General features: G+C 29.8%; 5 protein-coding genes across 6 annotated transcripts in view; 3 read left to right on the forward strand and 2 right to left on the reverse strand.

Moving 5' to 3' along the window:
• LOC105622535 (FAD-dependent oxidoreductase domain-containing protein 1-like) overlaps positions 1-1,681 on the forward strand; it is a 3,635-nt gene extending 1,954 nt beyond the window's left edge. Inside the window, 4 exon segments of the mRNA XM_012203949.1 lie at positions 364-509; positions 619-705; positions 810-963; positions 1,427-1,681. Of these exon segments, the coding sequence (XP_012059339.1) occupies positions 364-509; positions 619-705; positions 810-963; positions 1,427-1,681 (642 nt within the window).
• A 231-nt stretch (positions 1,682-1,912) lies between these two features.
• LOC105622536 (nuclear factor NF-kappa-B p100 subunit) lies at positions 1,913-9,407 on the reverse strand. The gene is given in 20 exon segments (XM_012203951.1): positions 1,913-2,023; positions 2,138-2,374; positions 2,453-2,563; positions 2,630-2,785; positions 2,860-3,104; positions 3,329-3,452; positions 3,527-3,766; positions 3,872-3,939; positions 4,025-4,246; positions 4,351-4,478; positions 4,559-4,670; positions 4,761-4,865; positions 5,242-5,383; positions 5,494-5,632; positions 5,713-5,876; positions 5,981-6,135; positions 6,296-6,442; positions 9,077-9,201; positions 9,203-9,244; positions 9,355-9,407. Coding segments are annotated over 20 exon segments (2,826 nt in total).
• A 3,402-nt stretch (positions 9,408-12,809) lies between these two features.
• LOC105622538 (lambda-crystallin homolog) lies at positions 12,810-15,568 on the forward strand. Its single transcript, XM_012203954.1, has 6 exons — positions 12,810-12,847; positions 13,869-14,056; positions 14,265-14,473; positions 14,850-15,007; positions 15,110-15,252; positions 15,348-15,568. Exons 1-6 carry the CDS (start codon positions 12,810-12,812, stop codon positions 15,566-15,568), a joined length of 957 nt encoding a protein of 318 aa, XP_012059344.1.
• Positions 15,561-17,781, reverse strand: LOC105622537 (60S ribosomal protein L24). Of its 2 annotated transcripts, none has more exons than XM_012203952.1 (5): positions 17,743-17,781; positions 17,538-17,613; positions 17,279-17,364; positions 17,039-17,200; positions 15,561-16,269 (listed from the first exon to the last, which is right to left on the reverse strand). In XM_012203952.1, the coding sequence occupies exons 1-5, from the start codon at positions 17,745-17,747 to the stop codon at positions 16,134-16,136; spliced, it is 465 nt and encodes a 154-aa protein (XP_012059342.1). In that variant the 5' UTR covers positions 17,748-17,781; the 3' UTR covers positions 15,561-16,133. The 2 variants fall into 2 exon arrangements, with proteins under 2 accessions (XP_012059342.1, XP_012059343.1); XM_012203953.1 differs by having other exon boundaries at positions 17,739-17,770.
• A 1,495-nt stretch (positions 17,782-19,276) lies between these two features.
• On the forward strand, positions 19,277-22,343 carry LOC105622539 (spindle pole body component 110). Its single transcript, XM_012203955.1, is given in 6 exon segments — positions 19,277-19,514; positions 19,621-19,967; positions 20,233-20,719; positions 20,722-21,854; positions 21,974-22,118; positions 22,192-22,343. Coding segments are annotated over 6 exon segments (2,502 nt in total).
• The last annotated feature ends 1,418 nt before the right edge of the window (positions 22,344-23,761 follow it).

Consider the following 23,761-nt stretch of genomic DNA (forward strand, 5'->3'; position numbering starts at 1 on the left):
GTAAGTAGTATATATAGTAAGTAAGTAGTAAGTAAGTTAAAGTAGTAGTAGAATAATAGTATAGTATATAAGTAATAATAAGTAGTAAGTAGTAGTATATATATATATATATATATATATATATATATATATATATATATATATATATACATATATTCCTTTTATTTTATTTATTTATATATCAATATAAAATATTCGTTGTTGTTCAGTTATAAAAGATTTTAGATACAAACTGCGTGGAGTCGATCATTTGATCTACTCAATATATTTATTATATGGATTAATCAATTCCATGCGATCTACATTTAAGAAGTTCAATTACGAATGTAGAATAATATCTAATAGATAAACATATTTTGTCAGATAAAAACAAACGACGGTGAGATTAAGACAATAAAATTTGCTATAGCTATTATTGCTGCAGGCGCTTTTAGTGGCGATGTAGCCGAATTGGCTGATATCGGAACAGGCGAAAACCTATTATCTATACCTTTACCAGTTGTACCCAGGTAATTTAATGATGAAAAAGACTCGAATTTTACTACTTTTTGTTTCTCTATCTTTATTATTATTAAATAATAATAAAATAAATAATAATAAAATGATTTTCGTTTGCAGAAAGAGATATGTATACTGTTTCCATTGTCCTGATGGACCTGGCTTAAATACACCTTTAACGATTGATCCCAGTGGTACATATTTTAGGTACGAATTCAAATTTTCTTTAAGTATAACATATATTCTTCTATTATAAATTAAACAATTAATAAACAAATAAAATGATTTGTAAAATGTAAATAAAATTCCAGACGCGATGGTTTAGGAGGTAATTTTATCGGCGGAAAATCACCAGACTCAGATGAGGAGCCATCAGTTAAGAACTTGGATGTCGATCACGAATTTTTTGACAATAAAGTATGGCCGTCACTCGCTCACAGAGTACCGGCATTTGAAAATTTAAAAGTATGTTTAGTTTTCATTATCTAACAACATGCACAGACAACAAATACAGAAGTACTAAATGTATTAATGTGTTAAAGTTATATATTAAACATATAAATATGCCATATTCAATCAAAGTGATCCTTTGTGCCAAAAAAGATTAGTAATATTTTTTATGAAATTATTGAGCGATTGGTTTAGGACTGCATTTCAAGAACGATAAATAATCGGTGCATAATTTGCTTAAGCTCTAGAAGTTCAAATTCAATTCAATCAACAAATATTAGGCGGAAAATCACCTTGATCAAATTTCATGTGTATTTAATTTTATTGATCGATTTTCAGTTAATGAAGTTATACACCCCATACACACACACACACACACACGCGCGCGCGCACACACACACATATACACACACACGAACGCACGCACACACACATAAACTTTTCTCCTAATGATGTATATTCTATTTTTATGAATCAGGTGAAATCTTCGTGGGCTGGATACTATGAATACAATACTTTTGACGAAAATGGTATTATTGGCCAGCATCCTTATCATCTCAATGTATTCATAGCAACTGGTTTTAGTGGACATGGCATCCAGAAGGCACCCGCAGTAGGACGTGCGATATCAGAGTTGATTCTTCAAAATCGTTTTGCAACTATAGATTTGTCCAAATTAAGTTTCGATAGGTTCTTAACATCAGAACCTATGAGAGAGGCTAATGTTTTTTAGGTAATAAAAAATAATGATTTTTATTTATTATTTGATTGTATTATATAAATTATATATAATAATTATATATAATAAATTTGTAAATATAAATTATTACGAAATTTAAAAATTATTTAGGTACCTTTTTATCAAAAAATCTGAATGTAGTAGTTTCATTGAAATACAATTTTTATAGTAATAACATAATATATTTTACAACAATAAATTGTACATATAAAATGAATACAAATTTCACGTTTCATGTTTCATAGATAAAATTTGATTCATGTATGTTGCAGCTTGTTCTTCACCTACATTTTGCAATATATTTCTCAAATCACTGAGAGATGTATTAGTTTGTATCTATAAAGAAATAAAAATTACATAAGTATTGAATCATTTATCTTAATGAGAATGTATATTCGAAAGATTGCAAAATAACGCGTAAAATATTCGACGAGAAAATGAGAATCTTACAGCGATATAATTTAAGAGGAGTAATGACGAACTGGATGTCTGTTTAAAGATATTCATTAAGTACTTATAGTCGAAATAATGCGCCAATTTTTTCCATCCTTTTGTCTCGTCTAAAATGCTTGCCAAATGTTTTTCTTGATCTATATCCATCCAAACTTTTTGTGTATCGTTTATATTTTCTTCTTTTATCGTGTTATTTATTAACATATCATTTTGACCGGAGACGAGTTGTAAAATCTGCAATAATTTTTTTAATGACGAATGTGTATATTTTTATAATGATATCAATAAGGCAACATGAAATGTTTTCCATACGTCTGGTTTATTTAATGCTAAGTCAAAAGATGATTGCCCATTGCATTCTTCCATATTTTCATCTTCTGAATGCACTTCGATTTTTATATCTTGTATCTGTTCTCCGTCAACCTATTATTAAGATAATCAAATTTAATAAAAACAAAATGTTATAAGATATTGATAAGCTGTACGTACATTATTTGATTCACGATTATAATTCCTTATGTGCGGATCAGCACCGTATTTCACTAGAAGAGCACATATCTCTTTGGCTTTTGTCCCTGGTGTAACTATTGCGGTGTGCAATGCTGTATTTCCGCTAAAGTTCTTCTTGTTTACATCTATTTTGGTCTGCTCGGAAAATTAAGAATATTAGTAACATGATTTTTTATATAAAAACATTTTCAACAAATATTCAATCCTACATTTTTTAACAGAAATGCAACAATGTCTTTGTGACCTCCTTCGACTGCTATATGTAAGGCAGTTCTTCCATAGGTCATGTCAGTATTATTTACATCTGCGCCAGCTTTAATGAGAGAACATACTGCATGATACGAGCCAGCTTGGGCAGCTAATTGCAAAGGTGACCATCCACAGTCTGTATTTGCTTCGATGTTGACATCTTTTTCAGCTAATAAAACATCAATGCTTCCTTCTGCTTCAGGAACTAAAATTGTAATTCTAATTATAATTCTAATCTAATATAATAAATTCATATGTAGGATAAAATTATTATTATCATTCAATTATATTCAATATTTGCTGAGATATATTATTCGCAATTGCGAATTACATTTTATCTCTACTTCTGAATCAAAATATTGTACTAAGGGTAAATTAATCAATTTTTTTTAAAGTGTTCATTTTAAATACTTGTAAATTAATAAATACATTTTACAGCTCTATGTAATGGCATTTGTCCATAATGATCTGTTATATTAGGATCTGCTCCAAGCATGAGCAATGCTCGTATAATTTCTGGTTGATCTTGTGAAGCAGCATAATGCAACGGAGTCTAGAATATAATTACAATACATTAAAATTTTTTGTAATTAAATAAAATATACTAGCATTTTTGAAAAAACTTACTTTTCCAGAACTATTTCGAATGTTCACCAATTCTTCAGCATCTGTATTTAGAGTGCTCATAAGCATTAAGATACGTTTTACATTGTTCTTTTGTCCATATCGGAGCGCACAGTGCAATGGCGTATCTCCGTAAGTTGTTCTGTCTTTGAATGATATTTTAATAATATCTTTTACTTCATGGGGCTTCATTTTCATATTCTTTATCGTATCAATAATAACATTTTTTGCGAACAATTTGTCCTATAGAAATATAAAATTCAGACTTGATAACATAGCTATAACATTGATGCAATAAGAAATTTCGATAATGAATTTTGTAAATAACATATTGAAGTTAATACTAGCCTTTTTACTCGGCGCACTATCATAAGTTAACTTATCTTCGCCGCCTTGGTTTAACAATTTCTCATACACTAGAAGAATAATTTGTATTAAACACAATATTTTTCATGTATGTAACTTTTGAATGTTTTTATTCACATAAAAACAAATACTTACAGTCTAAATTTATATGGTCGACAAAATCACGAAACTCACTAGAAGAACATCTATCGTCTAACATCTTTTTTATTTCTTTAGATATTTCGGCACTGTCGTTGCTTGAAGGCGAACTTGTGGTGGAACTTAATGGTGTATTTGTTAAAAGCATATCATTATTAAATGTTAATGCTTGGGTCAATTCCGCACTATTTGAATGAGAGACTCGCGTTCTCTTCCTACCTGTAATTATAAAATTTAAAAAAAAAGGAAAAAGGCAAATGAAAAAAGAAAAAACTGAGAATATAACAGATAACTAAGAATATTTAATATTATTATTAATTTACCTATCATACGCTCAGTTGGTTTATATGTAAACTTGATTGGTTCTGAACAATATGAATCTGAAGGACGTTCTAGTTGTATGAAAACTTCCTTTGGAGAAGTGATATTTCGATCTCTGTATGGTGGCGTTCTGAAAATACAACACAATTAATCATACGCGTTATGAAAGAAAAAAATATTTAAATGCGCTAATCACAATGTACTACATACCGAAATACCATGGCATATTGATGATGGACATCTAATTCCGAAAAACGACCATAATCCATCCAAATTTCAGTGTCATCATCGTCGAGTTCAAAGAACTTTATCTTTATATTTTCTATAATATAATGCGTTTTTTTACATCAATATGTATATTGGTATTTATAGGCAAGCATACTTAGCTGAAATACTAAAAATCGACACTTACTTTTTGAAACTTTTTCCACAAGTATAAATACCTCTTCGCCACCTTCACAGCTGCTAGTGAATTTGTCAATTCTGCATATCTTAAGTTCTCCAGTTAGTGCACTTTCTATTAAAATTAATGATTTCTTTATACATAATTTCTATTATTCACTTGTGTTCATTTATACACAAAACAATATAAAAAAAGATTTAAATAATTAAAATTTTATTATATTAATTTAAAAATACAATTTTAATGTAACAACTGATTACAGAAAAAGAATATTCTTTCTCGTTTCTGATTTTTTTGTAAGCAACTAAAAAAATGATAATTTTTTTAGTTATATTGTAGTACAAATGAGCGATATATAATATAGGGTGTCCCAAAATTCGCAAATTTCGGGAATCTGTGTATGTATATAAAATACAAAAATAAAAAATAGAATTTCTCGATAAATCTTTCTTTAAAACAAATTGTATTGCAATAAATTATTAAAACTTACTCAAATTATTGACTGGATTGCTATAAACAGCTGCTGTAATCGGTCTCATAATATTATGTTGATCTTTGATAAATCCTTGAAAACAAAGGCAAACACTATTTAGATTTATAGTTTTTTGATATTGCTCAGCATCAGATTTAATCTGTAATCATTGTAAATTACTATTTAAAAACATTTAATTTATTTGTTAAGGTAAAAATATTCCAATTGTGTAAAATGATTTTCAAATTGATAAATGGCATTAAGATTTACCTGCGCATCATCACGAAGATTGAGAGTAGCGTTTATATTTGAACGTTTCAGTTTCTCTAGAGCTTCTTCGCGCAATTTTCGTACTATTTCGTCTTTAACATGTCTTCTCGCCGTATGTATTATGCCCATACCAACAAATCTGTAACACGAGCATAATGCTGACTAAAGAATGAAACAGGATAACTATGTTTAACATTATATTAGAAGGTATAAACATACTCGGCTGTAAAATCATTTTGAGACGAAACTTCCATATAATGTGGATCCCCTATATCCGCACTATCTACTCGTCTCACTAGTCTATGAGCATGCGGTATTCTCAGGTCTTCGTCAGTTGTAACTAATGTGCAACGTATGATCGCATTATCCGAATAATTATGTAACTGAAAATATGAGTAATGATATCATTAGATATGAAGAAACTAGTTTAAACAATTCCATATTAATATTATAAATAAGTCTGTTGTATAGAATTCAGCATAATTACCTTGACTGTAGGTACGTTATTTTTATTTCGTTTACGTCCAGTATATACACCGAGCAAGCTTCCATGGGTTCCCACCATTTCGGATTTGTATCGAAATCTAAATTTCTCCATCGGCTGCACCATGATACTGAGATATGGTTCACCAAGTATCATTACTAGCAAGTTAAAAAAAATTGATATGCATTTTCCAAATAAAATAACTGTCACTAACATCAGAAAAGAGTTTAATGTTAAATTATATTAATAATATTAAATATTCATAATTCAGCAAGTATTAGTAAGTTGTTTCAGACAATTTGAAATCAGAATGCATACCTCCTGCATTTGTTAGATTAATATAATCATCTGTGATATGCATAGGTGACGAGGACGTCGACATAGGCGATGTCATGCTGATGTTTCCTTGAGATCCAGAACTACTGAATGGACTTAGAATATCTGTACTACCCATTGATGTTAAATCTGGAAGATGCAAAATACATGTATATAAAATCTTTTAATTAATTTATTTGTGTACACAAAATAAATATCTTTATATTAATTAACAATAATGATTCCACCCATAACTCATTTTAATAACTATATACAATACAAGGCACATTCAAAAAGTACAGTGAATGCAAAAGTATTCGTACAAGGGATATATCTTCAAAAAATTATTTTTAAAAAGGAAACATTAATTGTCAATGCGAGTCAGCACAGGTTGTTGGTATGTAAGAATCATATATTTCGGAATGAAATAAATGTAATTTTTGAAAAAATTTAATTGTGTAAATTTAAATATGTACTGACTGCTTACTATTTCGTCAATATAATAAATATAGAACTTGTCATATTTAATTGAATATTTAAATGAATTATCTACAATGTACAATAACATAAAAAATAATAAGACATAAAGTACTAACAAAAAATATTAAAGAAACTGGATACATTTACAATACATATCGATGATGATCAGATAATTTAAGACGTATGTACAGAGATATTTCAAAAGTGTGTGAAAAGGTCAAAACGAAATTGTCATTACTAGTGGGAGAATAAACAATAAAGAAATACAATAAATAAAAGGAAAACGAAAAGTCAAACGAACTATAAAAAAAAGTATGCAATAACTATAAAACTTGGAAAAATATTCTTCTTAAAATAAATCATGGTATAAAGTACATATTTAAATTTACACAATTGAATTTTTTCCAAAACTATATTGAAGATGATCCAATAATAAAAGTCGAAACGTCTGTAATTTTATTTCATTTCGAAATATATGGTATTCTTGCACACCAATAGCCTGTGCTGGCTCACATTGGCTTTCTACCTACAATTTATTCTTTGAAACCTTCAATCAAGATTGAGAATTAATTGACAATTTATAAATAAAGAATAAAATAGACTATATGTTTCTTAAAATTATTTTACCTAAAAAGATGTATAATAATTAAAATATATTAAAAATAAAAAATAAAAAATAATACTATTTGAACACAAAAAGATATTTATATAGCCAAAAAATGTAACTTCTAATCTAAAATCAGGACCACATAAAGTTCTTTTGTTTTTTAATAAAAATTTCTCCTATAATAAACTTTCTGCACTCATTCTAGACAAGCACTACTTAAATATGAAAAAAGTTGTAATTCCAAACCTTGTTTGAAAAGTTCTTCAACCCCTTTATTAATTGGTATTCTTTTTAATACCCAAATAGTATTTATTCTATCTGGACAAATCTCTTTTGAATATAATATTTTTATTATTCATAATATACTTGATTCTTATATTTAAAACTCTTTCAAGCATACTCTTAAAATATCATAAACTAATCATAGATCAGTATTGTATAGTCTTTATTTTAAGACCATCTTAAATGTCTTAAGATGCTAATATAATTCTGTTATTGGCTTATAATATCTTGAGACTGTACTTAATTAAGAGACTATCTTATATATAAGAACCAACTATGAATTCCAGCCACAGAGCTATATTAAAATTTAGAGTAAATTTAAAATTTAAAATAAGACATTATTTAAAATGATATTAAAATAAGTACCGAGTAAATACATCTATCTTAAAATATAAATATAAAATATTAATGATATAAAGGGATATAATCTGATCATAAAAACGATCAAATATTCAAGCACACAGACTTGTAATAAAAAGCTGCATTCCACATACTTTTATTTTATAACTGTTAAAAGTTTTCTTCGTATGATCAAATTATACTAGACTTAACAGATTATACTTTTAAATCTAGAGAAATAATATTCTATCTCAGTGAAGAAAACTTCCAACAATTGTAAAACATTTTGTTGAATATGGCCAATATAATTTCCGATATCTACAGATAAAAAGGGAGTATAATTGTTTTTTTACATAATAACCAAACTTCTTTGAAATGTAAACAAGTTTATAAATTATTACTGTTTGTAATAATTTGAGATTTGTACTAATAATCGAACATGGGATGATCAGATCTAACCTCAATAAACTAAGACATTCCTGATGAAAAAGTAGTACAAAAGTAGAGCAAAAGAAAAAGATATTTTAAATTAACTAATACAAAATAAGTATGTAATATATTTGAACTCTAAAATAGAAGAAAAAGAGTATACATTTAAAAAGCTTAAGAATGATAAAAAAACATGTATTTAGTATCAATGAAAAATGATTTTATATAATAATACTTAATAGTTTTATCACAGATACATAGTAATGATCTAATAATTAGCTTGCTATACTTTATGTGCGATAGGCTTAATAGCTTCTGGTATCCTCATTCTCAAAATAAATACCAAAAAAAGTACACCCCGAACACGCTGAAAACTTGACATGGAGATCTTAAAAAAAAGGGTACAAATTCGAAAATCATCCTAAACATCTGATCATCCTAATCGAAAACGTGAATGTCACGCGACCAAGCGTCAAGATGCGAAACTGATTGATAGTGATTAATGATGCTGCAATAATATGTATAATGACACAACAATGCATTATTGATGTAAATTGTTAGTCGTGTTAACACATATCCTAGCACTCTTCAGACAATTCGGACGCAGAACAAAAAGCGCGCGGCGCCAGGGCGCGTGCTCGTATTACCGTTGAACTGGAAGTACGGGTCCTCATTATCTCCAATAACACCAGTCGTCAATATGCTGCGCATCGCCATATTAATATTTTCGTACGCGTCCGGCATCTCTCCGGCGATTCTCTTCACTTCGTACTAACAAGATGCGGCTCGAGGAATGCGTTGAGTTGCGTGATGGTCTATCACGTCAATGCCACTGAGTACCGAGGCTTGTAGATTGACAGCCGATAGAACTCTATAAGCCGGACTATCGTCCCGACAACACTGCGATATAATGATAACTTGTTACTCACCAGGCGCGCATAATCGACTGCCTTTAATTCCTGAATGCGTCAACAGCATAACCTTGACAATAATTCTCGGTTCTTCCCCGGAGTTATCATGTGTGCCGACCAATCGTGTGTCAACGCAGCGTATACATGGATTTCCCGTAATTATAGGGACGTATTCGTGTCTTGCGATGCCCCGAGAAAAGTGTGCGTTATACACTGTAGGGGTAGTCCCCCAGATAATGAATTAAAATGGATTAAAATTTCATCTCTTCGAATGCGTATTTTAAATAAAATAAATTTTTTTATTCAATTGAATCCAACTAAATTCAATTGAATTTAACTGGATTAGATTAAATTGGAAAACTGCATTTTCTATTCAGATTTTTAATTGAGCAGTAAGTATTCACAATGCGTTTTAAAAAGCTGATGAATCCGGCAAACAACTAATCAATTTTAACTCGATACACATAACTCAAATAGCCAAATAGGGCAATATGTTGCCATTTTGCTGTCACTTATTCCGCATTTAATTTCACCAAATTAAAGCCAAAGTGTTTTCACAAATTGTTTGTTGTTCGGATATCTTCCATAAAATTCAGCAAACTACTGGCAAGTTGTCATCATGCGTGCATGGCCGTCATGTGCCATCAGTTTGCTGTCAACGTGACGAGTTTATTATGTCTCAATAAAATAATTCTTACAATTTCGTAAATTGTTCATGAAATCTATTTGCCCTCCTAATGCTAACTCACTTTACATTAAATTCCAATGATAGCAAATTGTTGACAAGTGAAAACAATACATGCAGTGCATCAATTTGTTCTATATGCTTAAATCTTGCTTGACTATCTGGGAATTTTAATTTTTTGGATATCAGATTTATTTTGCATACACCTGAAACGCAAGAAAATATAAATGCTGGTAATTAATTCCAATGCATATAAAGTATCATTTAAGACGCTGCACTAATATAGAAATATAATTATATTACTTGTCTTCTTTTCTTGTCTTCTCTTTCGAAACATACATTGTATTTCCCGTTTCTTGCTTTTCTTTCCGATTTTTACATTATATTTTGTTGATTTTCATAGATGCGGAGATGTTTCCATAAATTTCTAATACTTTAAATTGCCACCTCTAGATTATTAAAATTGATACTCATCTACAATTATGAGAAAATAGAAGACGATTAGTTGACAATTAGTTGAGGCACTCGCGTGAAAAATGAATTCGAATGCAGTTGTATTGGTTCTCTTTTACAAGTTCTTAATCTTTTCTTCATGCTGTAATATATTAGATATGGAAAAAGTTCAAGTTTTTTAATGCCATCTAACGGGAAAAACGCCACGAACTTTTTCCCACTAATATAATATGAAAATAATTTAGATTAATCTCATTAGCAAAGTTTAATATATTAAGCAACTAATTCAAATTGAATAGATGAGACTTTATAACAGGCCGCCTGTCCAATTTGAGCTCCGGAGCCAAAACGTCATCGACGCAAAAAAATTCAATGTAAGATTTCATGGAACAACTCTAAAGTCTCTGAAATTGATAAGCGTCACTCATATCAGAGATGCTTATCAATACTTAACCGAAAATCCCCGAAATCTTACATTGAATTTTTTTTGCGTCGATAGCTTTGCGTTTTAGCTTCCGGAGTTCAAATTGGACAGGCCTCATGCTTTATAATAAACTATACAACAGTTTTATTATAAAGATGTATTCCTAGATAGTCCAGTGACGCTGTACTTGTCGTAGATTTGTCTTCAACGATTTCGAATATACCAACATTGTAGCATACAAACAACAATGTATATATGTATTATCAACAGTTTAACAGTAAGATAGCTAGTCAATGTCTTTTGCGTTGTTGGAAATATATGCTGCATATTATTATGGCAACATACGAGCAATAGTACGAATTGATGACGATTTTAAAGTTGCTGGCAAATTGCTACTCAATGTTATTATATCGTGAAGGTTCATCAAGTTGGCATCAAGTTGCCAACAAATAAGGACTCAGTTGCTATAATTCTAGTAGTAACATATATTTAGCAATGCACACTTAGAATATCAATATGATATATATTAGATAGAATATAATATGATCAACGCGATGCTGCGAATGCTTTGAAACGTTTTTTAATTAGTCAGTTTATAAAATTCTTTTTTCTAATTGATCCAAAAGCATTTGTAGCGAGATTTTGATTACAGCCTTAACAAGCAACATGTCAACAACAAGACAGATATGTTGCTATCTGCTAATTGTAAAAATTTTGTTAAAAAGAGAAAGAAATGATATGCAGTCGTAAATAAAAAAAATAAAATAAGAAAACTGAAAAGATGACATGTTAGCGTTAGTAACATGTCATATTTTCAGTTTTCAACATGTATATAATCAAATGAATTACAGGAATTTTTTCGTTGACGCTGTACTTTTCCTCACGTCAACATTACTCGGTGAAAGTATGGTGCAGATCATGAGTACTTCTTATTATATTCTTATAATATTACAAGAATTTTGTAGATGTTACGTCTTTCCCTAATTCATTTATTCGTTAAAATACTTGTGTGAATGAGTAAAAAGAATACATTTATTTTATTTTTTTTAATAATTATTCTCACAAATATTAAATATATTCATTCGCTCTTACTATACAAATCCTTCGAATTTTCCATCGAATTTCCAGATAAAATTTTCAAATTTATTCAATTAAATATAATTTTAATTTAATCAATATTAATATATAATATATTAATTGTATAATAAAGTTTGGTATTGCTATTGCTTGATCTCTCTCTTATCTTAAGTGTGAGTATTGAAAGCATAAACTTCGGAAAATTCCACTTTAGATAATCAACATTATTGCAATATTTAAATAATTCAAAATAAAATTTCTGAATTCTTAAACAGTTAATTTTTTTTTATATAAAATAAAAGATCGCAAAAAATTATTATTAATCATATAACATCAAAAAATTTTGAAATCTTATATATATAATTTTACAATGCCGATTCTAATAAAAAAGTTAGAGCCATCAAAATAATTTTTTAAAAACTTATTATTTATGTCAACTAATTGACTATAACTAATTGACTATAAGTTATAAATAATCGTATACTAAATGAATTTAAATACTTTTTATCTTAGAAAGAAGTTCCAGAATAAGAAGTCATTTAATTTCGCAAAAATAAACATGATTATCGATCAAATTACTTCACTCTTAGTTACTATAATCGTAATGTCTATTCTCCACGATAACGATGTGGCGAACATCTATGATAGCACTTTCAGTACACGGTTATATCTTGCAAGACTTGATTAGCATATATATGGTGGGGAGACTGATTACAAATATATATATCTCTCTGTGGACACCTTCGAGCTATCTGAGTGTTAAATTCCACTCGTTACACGACTCGAAGAGACGCTTTCCCTGTAGACATTTAATCGGTCCACACACAACAATGTCAACTAAAAATGAAAAAATTGGGATTATTGGAAGGTAATATAATTAACTCTAATTTAGATTGTAATTTAAATTATTTAAAACCTGCAAGTTGTAATAATTATGCAATATACATTCATCGTTTAATGCGATTTTTCAACAATTGCTAATTGATTACTTCTTACAAATCGATATCAAATAATGGTAATTGATTATGATTAATTACTATTTTTTAACAGAGTATATTGCTATTCTGATGTAAGTTTAGTGTATTGGATTGGTTACATTATTTAAAAAATCTCCCTCATAATTTTAATCCTTTTTTAAAATTATTTACGAATTGTTATGTTAAAAGTTTTGTTAAAAGTGCGTTTTAAGTTGTCATTTTAACGACTGAAGTAGCGGTTGCTGTACAAATTACTATTTATGAAAATAATTATTTTTTATTTTTTATAATTTTTATTTTTTTAATTTTCATAAATAAGTTTAAATTTATTTATAGAACATTATAAATGGTATAAAGAAAGGCAAAGTTTTAATTTATAAAATTGACCTTCACTATTGATTCTACATTAGCGGAAACTATAAGTTTAGAAAGGAAAATTATTATATTTTTTTACTAATCGCGTATAGTGAGTCACATTATTAAAATAAGCAAGAAAAACATTCAACAATAAGAGAGTTGTCACATTCACAATTTAAAAAGTAAATGTCAATGAGTGAATTAAATTTTGTTCTCAATATTTTATTATATTACTATTATTAATCGATCATCAATTTTTTTTTAAACTATCAAATTTTGATGTTTTACGAGAACATTGAAGAAAAATTCTTAATTGTATTTTTTTGTAATATTTTTTTGTAACTTACACTACTACGAGATAAGATAATACGTGGTAAACAACGTTTCTTGTAGTTATATCTAACGGAATGAAACAAACATCATAACACGCGAGAATGGATAAAATTAAATGTTTATCGTAACATGCGAGATTACATTCCAGATTTAAAATTAAATATCGTAAGTCTCATATCTTTTCATAAGATTATTTCCTTTGTTTTTATATTATTATTATAGCGGATTAATCGGACGCAGTTGGGCGATGCTCTTCGCCGGCGTAGGATATCAGGTGACTATTTATGATATTGTTCAGGATCAAGTTAAGAATGCATTGGAGGATATCCGTCAGCAATTGAAATGTCTCGAAACCAGCGGCCTTCTCCGTGGTACACTGACAGCGGATCAGCAATTTAAATTGATAAAGGGTTTGTCTATCTCTTCTTTTTAATTTACAACAATGTTTCTTATCTCTTAATCCAAAAATGATTATGTAAAATGTAATGACTTCTATAGTTACATGTTGAAAGATTCAAAATAATATCGATTTTTTTATCGTTTATATTATAGGATAGCTTTCCTGATCTTTCTAATTCCATTAGAAATTCACGGAATTTAATGAAGGATTCATTGTAGGATCATCGGATTTGACGGAGACTGTGAAGGAAGCAAAACTGATTCAAGAATGCGTGCCAGAAAATCTCTCCTTGAAGACGAAAGTTTACAACGATCTTGATAAAATCGTAGATAACAAGGTGATTCTGTCATCTTCAACATCCACGTTCCGCCCGTCTCTTTTCAGCGAAAAGCTGAAACACCGTGAACAAGTTATCGTCTCCCACCCTGTACGTATTTCTCAAACTATGATATAAAATGTATATAATAGATGTATATAATGTAATAGATTTTTTCCGCTAAATCTTTGTTGCACAAATCCAATTAGCAAATTAATGTTTATGTATAAGAATTCATATTTATATTACATTATATCCGAAAAAAACAAATTTATAAAATTATAAGATTTATAAGATTATATTAAGTTTATAATTACAAAGATTTAATTTCTGATGCAGATAACAAATATACTTGTTTCTTTTTCTTGAATTCAATCTTACTGACAGTCTTCTAAATAATTCAAGAATTAATAAGATCTGACAAAAAAATATTAGTTATTTACATCGGTTACATTATTTGATAACCATTATAGTATCATAAATACAGGTAAATCCTCCTTATTACGTGCCACTCGTTGAAGTTGTGCCAGCCCCATGGACGCGTTCTGATATTCCTGAGAAAACAAAGGCTATCATGATAGAAATCGGTCAGAAACCAATTGTTTTGAACAAAGAGATTGATGGTTTTGCACTCAACAGAATACAGTACGTAATCAGATGTGTTTTGCTTGCACAAAACCATTTTTTAAATTATCATTATCGTTTGACTATTTCTTGACACTTCACATGTAAGAATCATATCAATAGATATGCACTGTTAAATGAAGCTTGGAGATTAGTAGCTGATGGAGTATTAAGTGTAAAAGACATTGATGCAGTGATGAGCGAAGGTCTCGGAATGCGTTACGCTTTCATTGGTATGTTCGAGGCCGCGCATTTGAATGCCGAAGGTGAGCCAGTACAGATAATTAAGAATTATCTGTATATAATAATTAAACGAAATTTTGCCATGGGAATGCAATTCACGTTGCAACGTATCTTATAGGAATGAAGAAATATTGTGAAACGTACAACAAATCGATTTATGATACGAGCATGACTTTCGGACCGATCCCCAGATTCGTCGGTGAGATGGTGGAGAAGATCAGCAACGAATTGAACGAGATGTGTCCGCTCGACAAATTGCAGAAGCGACGAGCATGGCGAGACACCGCTTTGACGAAATTGTCTATACTTAAGAAAGAATTGGAACAGACAAAACAATAAAAATTTATGTATTGTACATATCCAATTGATATGTTAACATTGAAATTGTTTATAAAATAGACATATCTAATTACATACAAGCAGGGTTGTATTACTTCATATTACTTCATAAAAATTACCTAGGAAAGTAATGATTCGTTACTTTTTCATAATGTTTAAAGATGTTAGATGTAAAAATTAAATTCTAAATTAGTCTCTCTATACCAAACTTTTATTTTTATATTAAACTTTTCTATATTTAAATCTTCAGTAATCTTTTATATCAATATTTTTATATTTTAATTTGACTGAATTAGTTACTGTTGCAGACAGAAAAAAGTAAGCTTACATAGATATATAGATGTATCTATTTTATAAACGGTAGTCTTATTCTTATTCAGATTAAATGTAAAAGATATATTTTGATTGTAAAAATTAAATACGAGTTGTATATATACATATTAATAATCGAGATACATGTATTATTTGAAATTTACCGATTTTAAAATTATTTCTTTAATTATATAATTTAAAAACATAAGTCAAAATGAAATAATATTTTATTTTATTTATATAGCTACAGACTTTAACGTTTTCCTCCAACGCGAGGTGCGGATTTTTGCGTCACTTTAGCAACTTTTTGTTTTGCTACTTGTTTCGCTTTTGGAGGAGCAACAGCCTTCTTTGTCGCCTTTGCAGCTCTCTTTTGTTCTTTTGCAGCCCTGAGAAAAAGGAAACAAAATCAATTAAACGACATTATTATAACATTAGATAATAATATTACACCAATATAATAATATTGTATGAATCCGCAAAAGCCAGACAATGTAATTGCAAGATACAGTTCTGGGTGAAGCAATCCAGTTTTATTCTAAGACGTTCTGAAATCTGACGTAGCAAAATAAGCCTTGTCAGAGGAACAGATGTCTACAGATCTGAGACCTCGTATGATATTCATTAATAGCAGATTCTTGATGTTTTCAAGCATCAATTTCTATTTTCTCTTTTTCTAAACTCTTTGTACTGTACAATATGTCATGCCCGAGCATACACATTTCAGACAGTTCAATTAGCTAACTTTAAACTCTTATCATTTAAAAATTATTGCACCCTTGACTTTAGTATTAGGATTTTTGTCTCAAAATGGTCTCAGAAATCTATCATTAATGGATGTAAATATATGAAAAAACATCCTATATATTTACTATTTAATATAATAGGTCATTCATGTTACTTGAAATTCCTAAAAATATTACATTCAAAATAAGATAAATATTTAGATACTGAAAGGAAAGAAAGCAAAGATGATTGAATGCAAAAAGAACAATGCAAACAAACTTAAATATATATTCAGATGTTGGAAGGGGGGAGAGAGAAAAAGATGTAGAATAAAAAGTATAACTAATGTGAACAGATCTACTATCATATCTAAATTAGCTCTAAAACAATTAATTTCTTAACAAGAAAATAGATAATCGAAAGAATACATACTTGATTGCCTGTTCTCGTTGGGCTTTACGAATCTCTGGCTTCATGTTACGTTTAGCCAAGATATCTGTGAGAGAAGCACCCACAATTGCACGCTGGAACTTCTGTGCACGCCTCGTCCTCTTCTTGGTTTGCTCCTCTTCCTGACCCTTTTTGTGTTTACGTCTGAAAGGCAAATCACAATTCCATTAATAATAACTCAAAGTTCGAGAAATCATACACTAGTTTAATGTATATTTTTACCTGTATAAAACGGTCCATGTCACTTTCCTAGGATTTCGCCTCATCAAGTGTGCGGACTCGCATTTCGAGTTAAGAAAGGTGAAAGTCTGAGGAAATGAGACTAAAATTGGTTACGCCACGTGCAATAACAGATGATTGAGTAAATACAGGACGTGTTGCGACATTGGGAAATGTTACAGAGTCATGATGTTTGATTATCCTACTTATATCATACTTATATATTTTGTCGATATTACATTATCATCTTAATGGTACTCACCTTTCCGTCAACTTTGACCATGGTTTTGCCATGGCCCGGATAAATCTTGTACCCGCTGTACGCGCACAAACCGATCCTGGAAATATCATATATGAATTAATTACGGACATCATGCTGGTGTGTTGCACGATGTTTCCCTCCTGCGTACAATGGGATCACACCGAGAACATCGGATGTATATTTTTCATGAAAAACCACAACTTACTTCATATTGAAACGCTGCAAAGAAACGCGTTCAACAAAAATGGCCGATTTTCCCGTGCAATTCCACGGACATGCGCTGATGTGCAAACAGGCAAAACGCCATTAGATCTGTTCATGTTGCTTGCACTTTTTGCACTTAGCATCTACGTTTTCTTTCTTTTTAAGGAATACATATTCGAATATATAATTATCTCGTTATTATGTTTATACATGAAATTAAGATAAATCGATAGAAAGTTACTAATTAATACTTATATCAAGCACGATGTAAATGTAACGTAGTGGTCTGTTTTCTGTTTCTGTACTAGACTGCTCTAGAACTCTTTTTCTCGCTTTCGACAAATATCAAATATAAGATATGCTACGCGCGATATCCAATGAATGTACAGCTTTACCAATGTTCTTATTTTAGGAAGAGTCAATTGCGCACTGTAGCAATTGCTCACTGCCAATCACAGCGACTTTTGCATAGGGAATTTTGAATTATTTTTTTTTTAGCACTATGATTGGCTTGTGCGCAATTAGGTCTGAGTATCAATCATGAAACTTTATTCTTAGAATGAAAAGTGAAAATTTTTACTATTGAAATTGAAATTTTTCACTTTCACTTTCCATCCTAAAAGTTTTCTGTGGCATTCTCGTAGTGTGTAGTAGAAGAGTGAATTTGAGTACAATTTTGATTAGCTGTTCCAATATATTACACCTTTGACAGGCATTTCGCGTAGTAAACCAAGGCTGAGAAAGAAAGCATTGCATGCCTTAATACTTAAGCAAATGGAGTTTTATTTCAGTGACGCTAACTTGAACAAGGATCGTTATTTGTCAGGACTTTTGAAAGAAAATCATTGTAAGTATTTCTTCTTTTTTGTGGTTTAAGATAATTCTATTGCGTTGTTTGAAATCCTCAAAAATTTTTGATCTTAAAATGAAATAGATTTGGTTAAAAAGAGAAAAAGCGAAGATTCTGAGTGTAAAAAGTGTAAGCAACGCGCCACACGCGCGAATAGACCTCATGCCTACAGGTGATATTTCATGCGTTTTTGTCGCACAAATTTTTCAAGCTTATTGATTGGCTATATAAATAGATAAATATATATATAAATAGAAATATCCGAGGACTATTTCTGTTCTGTACACATTTGTCATATGATAAAATGCACAAATGAAACAGCCCTACTATTGCGATTGTTGCGTCTATTCATCAATCAAAAGATTTTAGAACTATTCTAGAACGAGAACGTGATTGTATGCGTTTTTTTGGAAGCGTGGTTCTTCGATTTCTGTAAGTGAAATTCGTAATCTATCGATCAAAAGAAAAAGATTGTATGCGTTTTTTAACGAAGTTTCGTCACAGTATATATTGTGGTTTCGTAATCTAACTTACATTGTAAACAACTGGTATGAATAAAATACAACTTAGTATAAATAAAATATAAAGTATATATTAACTCGAACACCAACTTTTAATCTAAATCTTCTTGCAGTACACGTGAACACTATTTTGCTAGGAAGGTGTATGTTCTTGTGAGAATACAATGGTGATGGAGGAATCAGATATGGAATTAGCTTCGGAAAGTATACCGGTTCCTCAGATACAGGAACCAGTAGTCGATACAGTTAAACGTAATAACAAGCCAGGCATTTCGCGTGGTAAACCAAGGCTGAGAAAGAAAGCATTGCATGCCTCGATACTTAAGCAAATGGAGTTTTATTTCAGTGATGCTAACTTGAACAAGGATCGTTATTTATCAGGACTTTTGAAAAAAAATCATTGTAAGTATTTCTTCTTTTTTGTGGTTTAAGATAATTCTTTGATTTAATTATCTTTTCTTAATCATATTAAATCGAAATTCTAGTTGTAATTATATTGGTCTTTTAGATGTGGACCTTGAAGTATTCACAAGATTTAATAAGTTGCGTGAGCTGACCACAGACACAAACAGGATAGCTAAGGCTCTACAGGGATCGACTATGTTGAAAATATCAGAGGATGGCACAAAGGTCTGTCGATTAACATCAATTCAGAAGAAGGAAGATATTGATCAATGTACAATTTATGTACAAAATTTACCTCCAGATGCGGATCATGACTGGTTGATATCTATTTTTTCTAAATACGGGTTAGTAGAATATGTCTCGATTCCACGTTACAGAAGCAATAGGAAGATAAAAGGGTTTGCATTTGTGGAATTTGATAAGCCTAGCAGTGCTGAAGAATGTATTAAGGTAAGAGAAATAGTATTTATCAATGGTTGCCTAATATAAAGTCTGTATTGCATGCATTTTTTACACTCATCTTTGCTTTTTTTCTTTTCAACACATCCAAATATATATCTATCTCATTTTAAGTTCAAAAATTTTGAGGGGATTTCAACTAATGCGAATATAATTATAAGATCTATTTATAGGTCCTATAATTAGATGAAGAAGATTATAGTTATAATTTCCATCCACTTAGTAGTATGATATAGTTTAATATTTTATTTTACAGACATTCCGGAAAAAGAAAGGTGTTTTGCCATCATATATATCTCCCAATGAGTTATTAAGTATAACGACATTTGATGAACCTAATAAAGATGCAGTAGTTGAAGTAATAAATTCAAAAACTAAGACAAGATTGAAAGATAATGAAAATGAAAAAGCACCCAATGAAGTGGGAAATATTGGCCGTAAAGGATTTCGTTTAAAGAGATTGACGACAGAAGAAGAAGAAACTGAGATTAAAGATAATATGTGTGAAATAGATATAGGGGATAATACTAACAAACAAAGTTCTAAAAAAAGAAAATATTCTTTAGAAAAATCTGTTACAGACGAAAGCGATGTTAAAGTTAAGAAAAAGAAGAAGGAAATTGCTGATCAAAATATAATAGATCAAGATGAAGGAAAGAAAATATCAAAATCTGAATCTGAAGACAAGAATAATACTCTTGATAATGAATCAGATGCGGCAGATAACAATGGTAAACAAAAATTTAAAAAAGAAAATATTCTTCGGAAAAATTGTTTGTTGCAGATGAAAATCAAGAAAAAGACATTAAAATCAAGAAAAAGAAAAAAGCCACAGATCAAAATATAACATATCAACAGAATGAAAATGAAAAAGTAAAAGAAGAATCTAAAGATAAGGATAATACTTGTGACAATGATGTGACATATAATAATGATAGACAAAGTTCAAAGAAAGAAAAATATGTCTTGGAAAAATCGCTTGTTGCAGATGAAAATGATGTTAAAGTAAAAAAAAGGAGAAAAACTGTAGATCAAAGTACAATAGATCAGCAAGACGAGAAAGAAATGGTGCCAAAAGAAGACTCTGAAGATAAAACTAATGCCTACGATGACGAAACAGATACAAGTAATAATGGTCGACAAAGCTTAAAGAAAAAGAAACTTGTTCCAGAAAAATCATATATTAAAGACGAAAGGGACAGCAAAGTCACTGGAAATAGTATGGAAAATCAAGAGATTCCAAATAAAAATCGCAATAAAGTTACAGAAAAAAAGAAGAGAAGACTTACAATAAATGATACAATCACTACAGAAGATGACGATGGAGAAACAGTAAAAAAGGAATGTCAAAAATCAGCGATAAATTTAAATAAAAATGAAACAACAGAATTGGAATATCCACATGAAGGCGACGACAATGACGAGGCAAATACTTTATTACAAACTGAAAAACATTCCACAAATGATTTTGGCACAAGAAATAGCGATATCGAGGAAATTAGTGATGAAAGGAAAAAGAAAAAGAATAGAAAAAAGAGAAGTAAAATTCAGGATAATGATATTTGTAGTAAAATAGGATTGCAAATAATGGCAAAATTAGATTGGAAGCGTCTTAGAAACAGATATTTAGATTTGCAACGCTATAAAATGAAACAGCTAAAAATGCATTTGAGAAAAGCTGAGGTGGAACGAGACGGAATTATAAAAAATGGATACCACGATAAAACTGGACAGATTAATACATTGCATGATAAATCAAAACATGAAAATGATAATGAAACATTTGAAGAAAAATCTTGTGGACGCGTTAATTATGCACCAGGAATTATAGTAAAAATTGAAATGGATGAGCCTTGCACAGATACGCAAAGTTTCAAGGTACATTCATATCAGAAAAAAAAAATTTTTAAAGTTAAATGTATCTTTAATTTTAATAAGAACTTTATAAATGTAAAGTATTATATATGTGTATATATAAAGTGTATTTAAAATTTCAGATGGAGTTAAAAGACAACAATTGTGTAAAATATGTAGATGTAATAACTGATTCTTGTGAAGCCTATATAAGATGCGATACAGCAGAAGCTGCGCAAACATTTACACAACAGAGTTACGAAGGAAGACATTTAACTATTTTAGAAGGTAAAAGTATTTAGAAGTTATGTCTACATATTACGAATATATTTGTTACCAACTTTATGTGCTAATTTTCCAGGAGATGAAGAGAAATTATATTGGGACAAGATAGCGGAAGATAGGATGGAAAAGTTGAGTAAAAAGAAAAGAGTCAAACAAAGGGGGCGTGATAAATTGCTCAAACGAGCAGAGAAAGAACTTGGGAAATGTATAAAGTTTGATCAAGATTAACTTATGGTGTTATTCAATTTTTTATAATTCAGCTTAATTAAGTATATGTACACATATATTAATTAAATATATGTACACATATATGTCCCAAATGCGCACATCGCAGTTGAACACATCCACTTCGGCCGACATAACTTCTCCAGTGTACCACCAATGAGAACATATTATTTCGTTTTAATTAATAATGGATTCAATAGAGACGCTTGCTATAATACGAGAACAATTTGAAAACTTCGCGATCTAATTCATAAGAGTGCTGATACACAGATCACTTTGTGGCGTGATAAAACAAGCATTGATCCGTTCACATGATTGAATCTATAGCTTTGTCTGCACTATATATTAAGCTCCTTCGCTTTCTTTTTTTTTTCAACATTTGTATGGCATAGATCTTATATAAGATCGATATCATCAACAAGATATTAAAGATCGATATCCTTACGAGAGTTCGCATTCTTGTTAGTATTGAAGTGATTAAAAGTCAAAAACTGTACTAATACTGTACTAATTTTATGATTTATTAATTTTGTAGACGTGTTTATGTTGGTGTACATGCATTCAAAACTCAATAATATTCGATTTTTCTTTAAAATTATGATTTCAGTGTTATCATCGAAGTTTGGTTATCAACAGAGATGATAACTGTAGAGAAAAAATAGTAATTTTTCGGCAATATAGGATATTATAGTTTTACAAATATGCATATTTATTTATAGAGCATTTATGTAAAAAAATCATGAATTTAATAATGTATTAATATTTATATTAATAATAGCAAATTTATATCAATTGACGATAGTGTTAGCGTTCTTCAATTACTTCTAAGCTTTTGGAGCCCTTTTTATACCGCCGAAAATTTGTCCAGGGTTGATGATCTTTAATAATATTTCGTCAGTGTCAATACATAACATGGAGCAGGTTTTGAAGAGTTACTTTTGATTTTCTAACATTCAAATAATAATAAAATTGTAAACAGTGAACGCGGGGCAATATGTTTCAAAGTCCTATGGCCCTTAAATGGTTTATAGCTAATATCTTCGAATTCGATCGTTCTATGGCTGTTCCATTTAACGCTTGCAATGCTCGCGAGCATCGTTTGTCCTTGTTTAACATTTGATAAACGACAAAAATGAATGATTCCACGAACGTTGTGAGTGTTAAATGGAAAGCAGCCTATGTCTCCATGCAGTTTAAATGCTGTGAAACAAAAGGGTAGAGATAATGGCAAAATCAGTCGATATGCAACCTGGCTCAGATCTGATATATAAGATCAATATATAAGATTTATGTAAGATTACGAATACATAGTGTTTTCTGACTGAAATAATATACATTTTTGAAAACTTAAAATAAAATCAATATCTCTCTATTGAATATCTTTGATATTTCGCGAAAGTGAGAAAGAGTTTCAATGCAGT

Source organism: Atta cephalotes, assembly GCF_000143395.1.
Source record: "Atta cephalotes unplaced genomic scaffold scaffold00046, whole genome shotgun sequence".
NCBI classification, from domain to species: Eukaryota; Metazoa; Arthropoda; class Insecta; order Hymenoptera; family Formicidae; genus Atta; species Atta cephalotes.

Bases quoted from the DNA above. Each gene is read 5' to 3' on its own strand.
- LOC105622538 (XM_012203954.1), top strand. From the start codon at position 12,810: ATGTCAACTAAAAATGAAAAAATTGGGATTATTGGAAG. The intron at 14,057-14,264 runs GTTTGTCTATCT...GATTCATTGTAG, and splicing joins GCAATTTAAATTGATAAAGG to GATCATCGGATTTGACGGAG. The intron at 15,008-15,109 runs GTACGTAATCAG...TCATATCAATAG, and splicing joins TTTGCACTCAACAGAATACA to ATATGCACTGTTAAATGAAG.
- LOC105622537 (XM_012203952.1), bottom strand. The intron at 17,201-17,278 runs GTAAAAATATAC...TTTGCCTTTCAG, and splicing joins ACATGGACCGTTTTATACAG to ACGTAAACACAAAAAGGGTC. The intron at 16,270-17,038 runs GTATGTATTCTT...CCTTTTTCTCAG, and splicing joins CAACGAGAACAGGCAATCAA to GGCTGCAAAAGAACAAAAGA.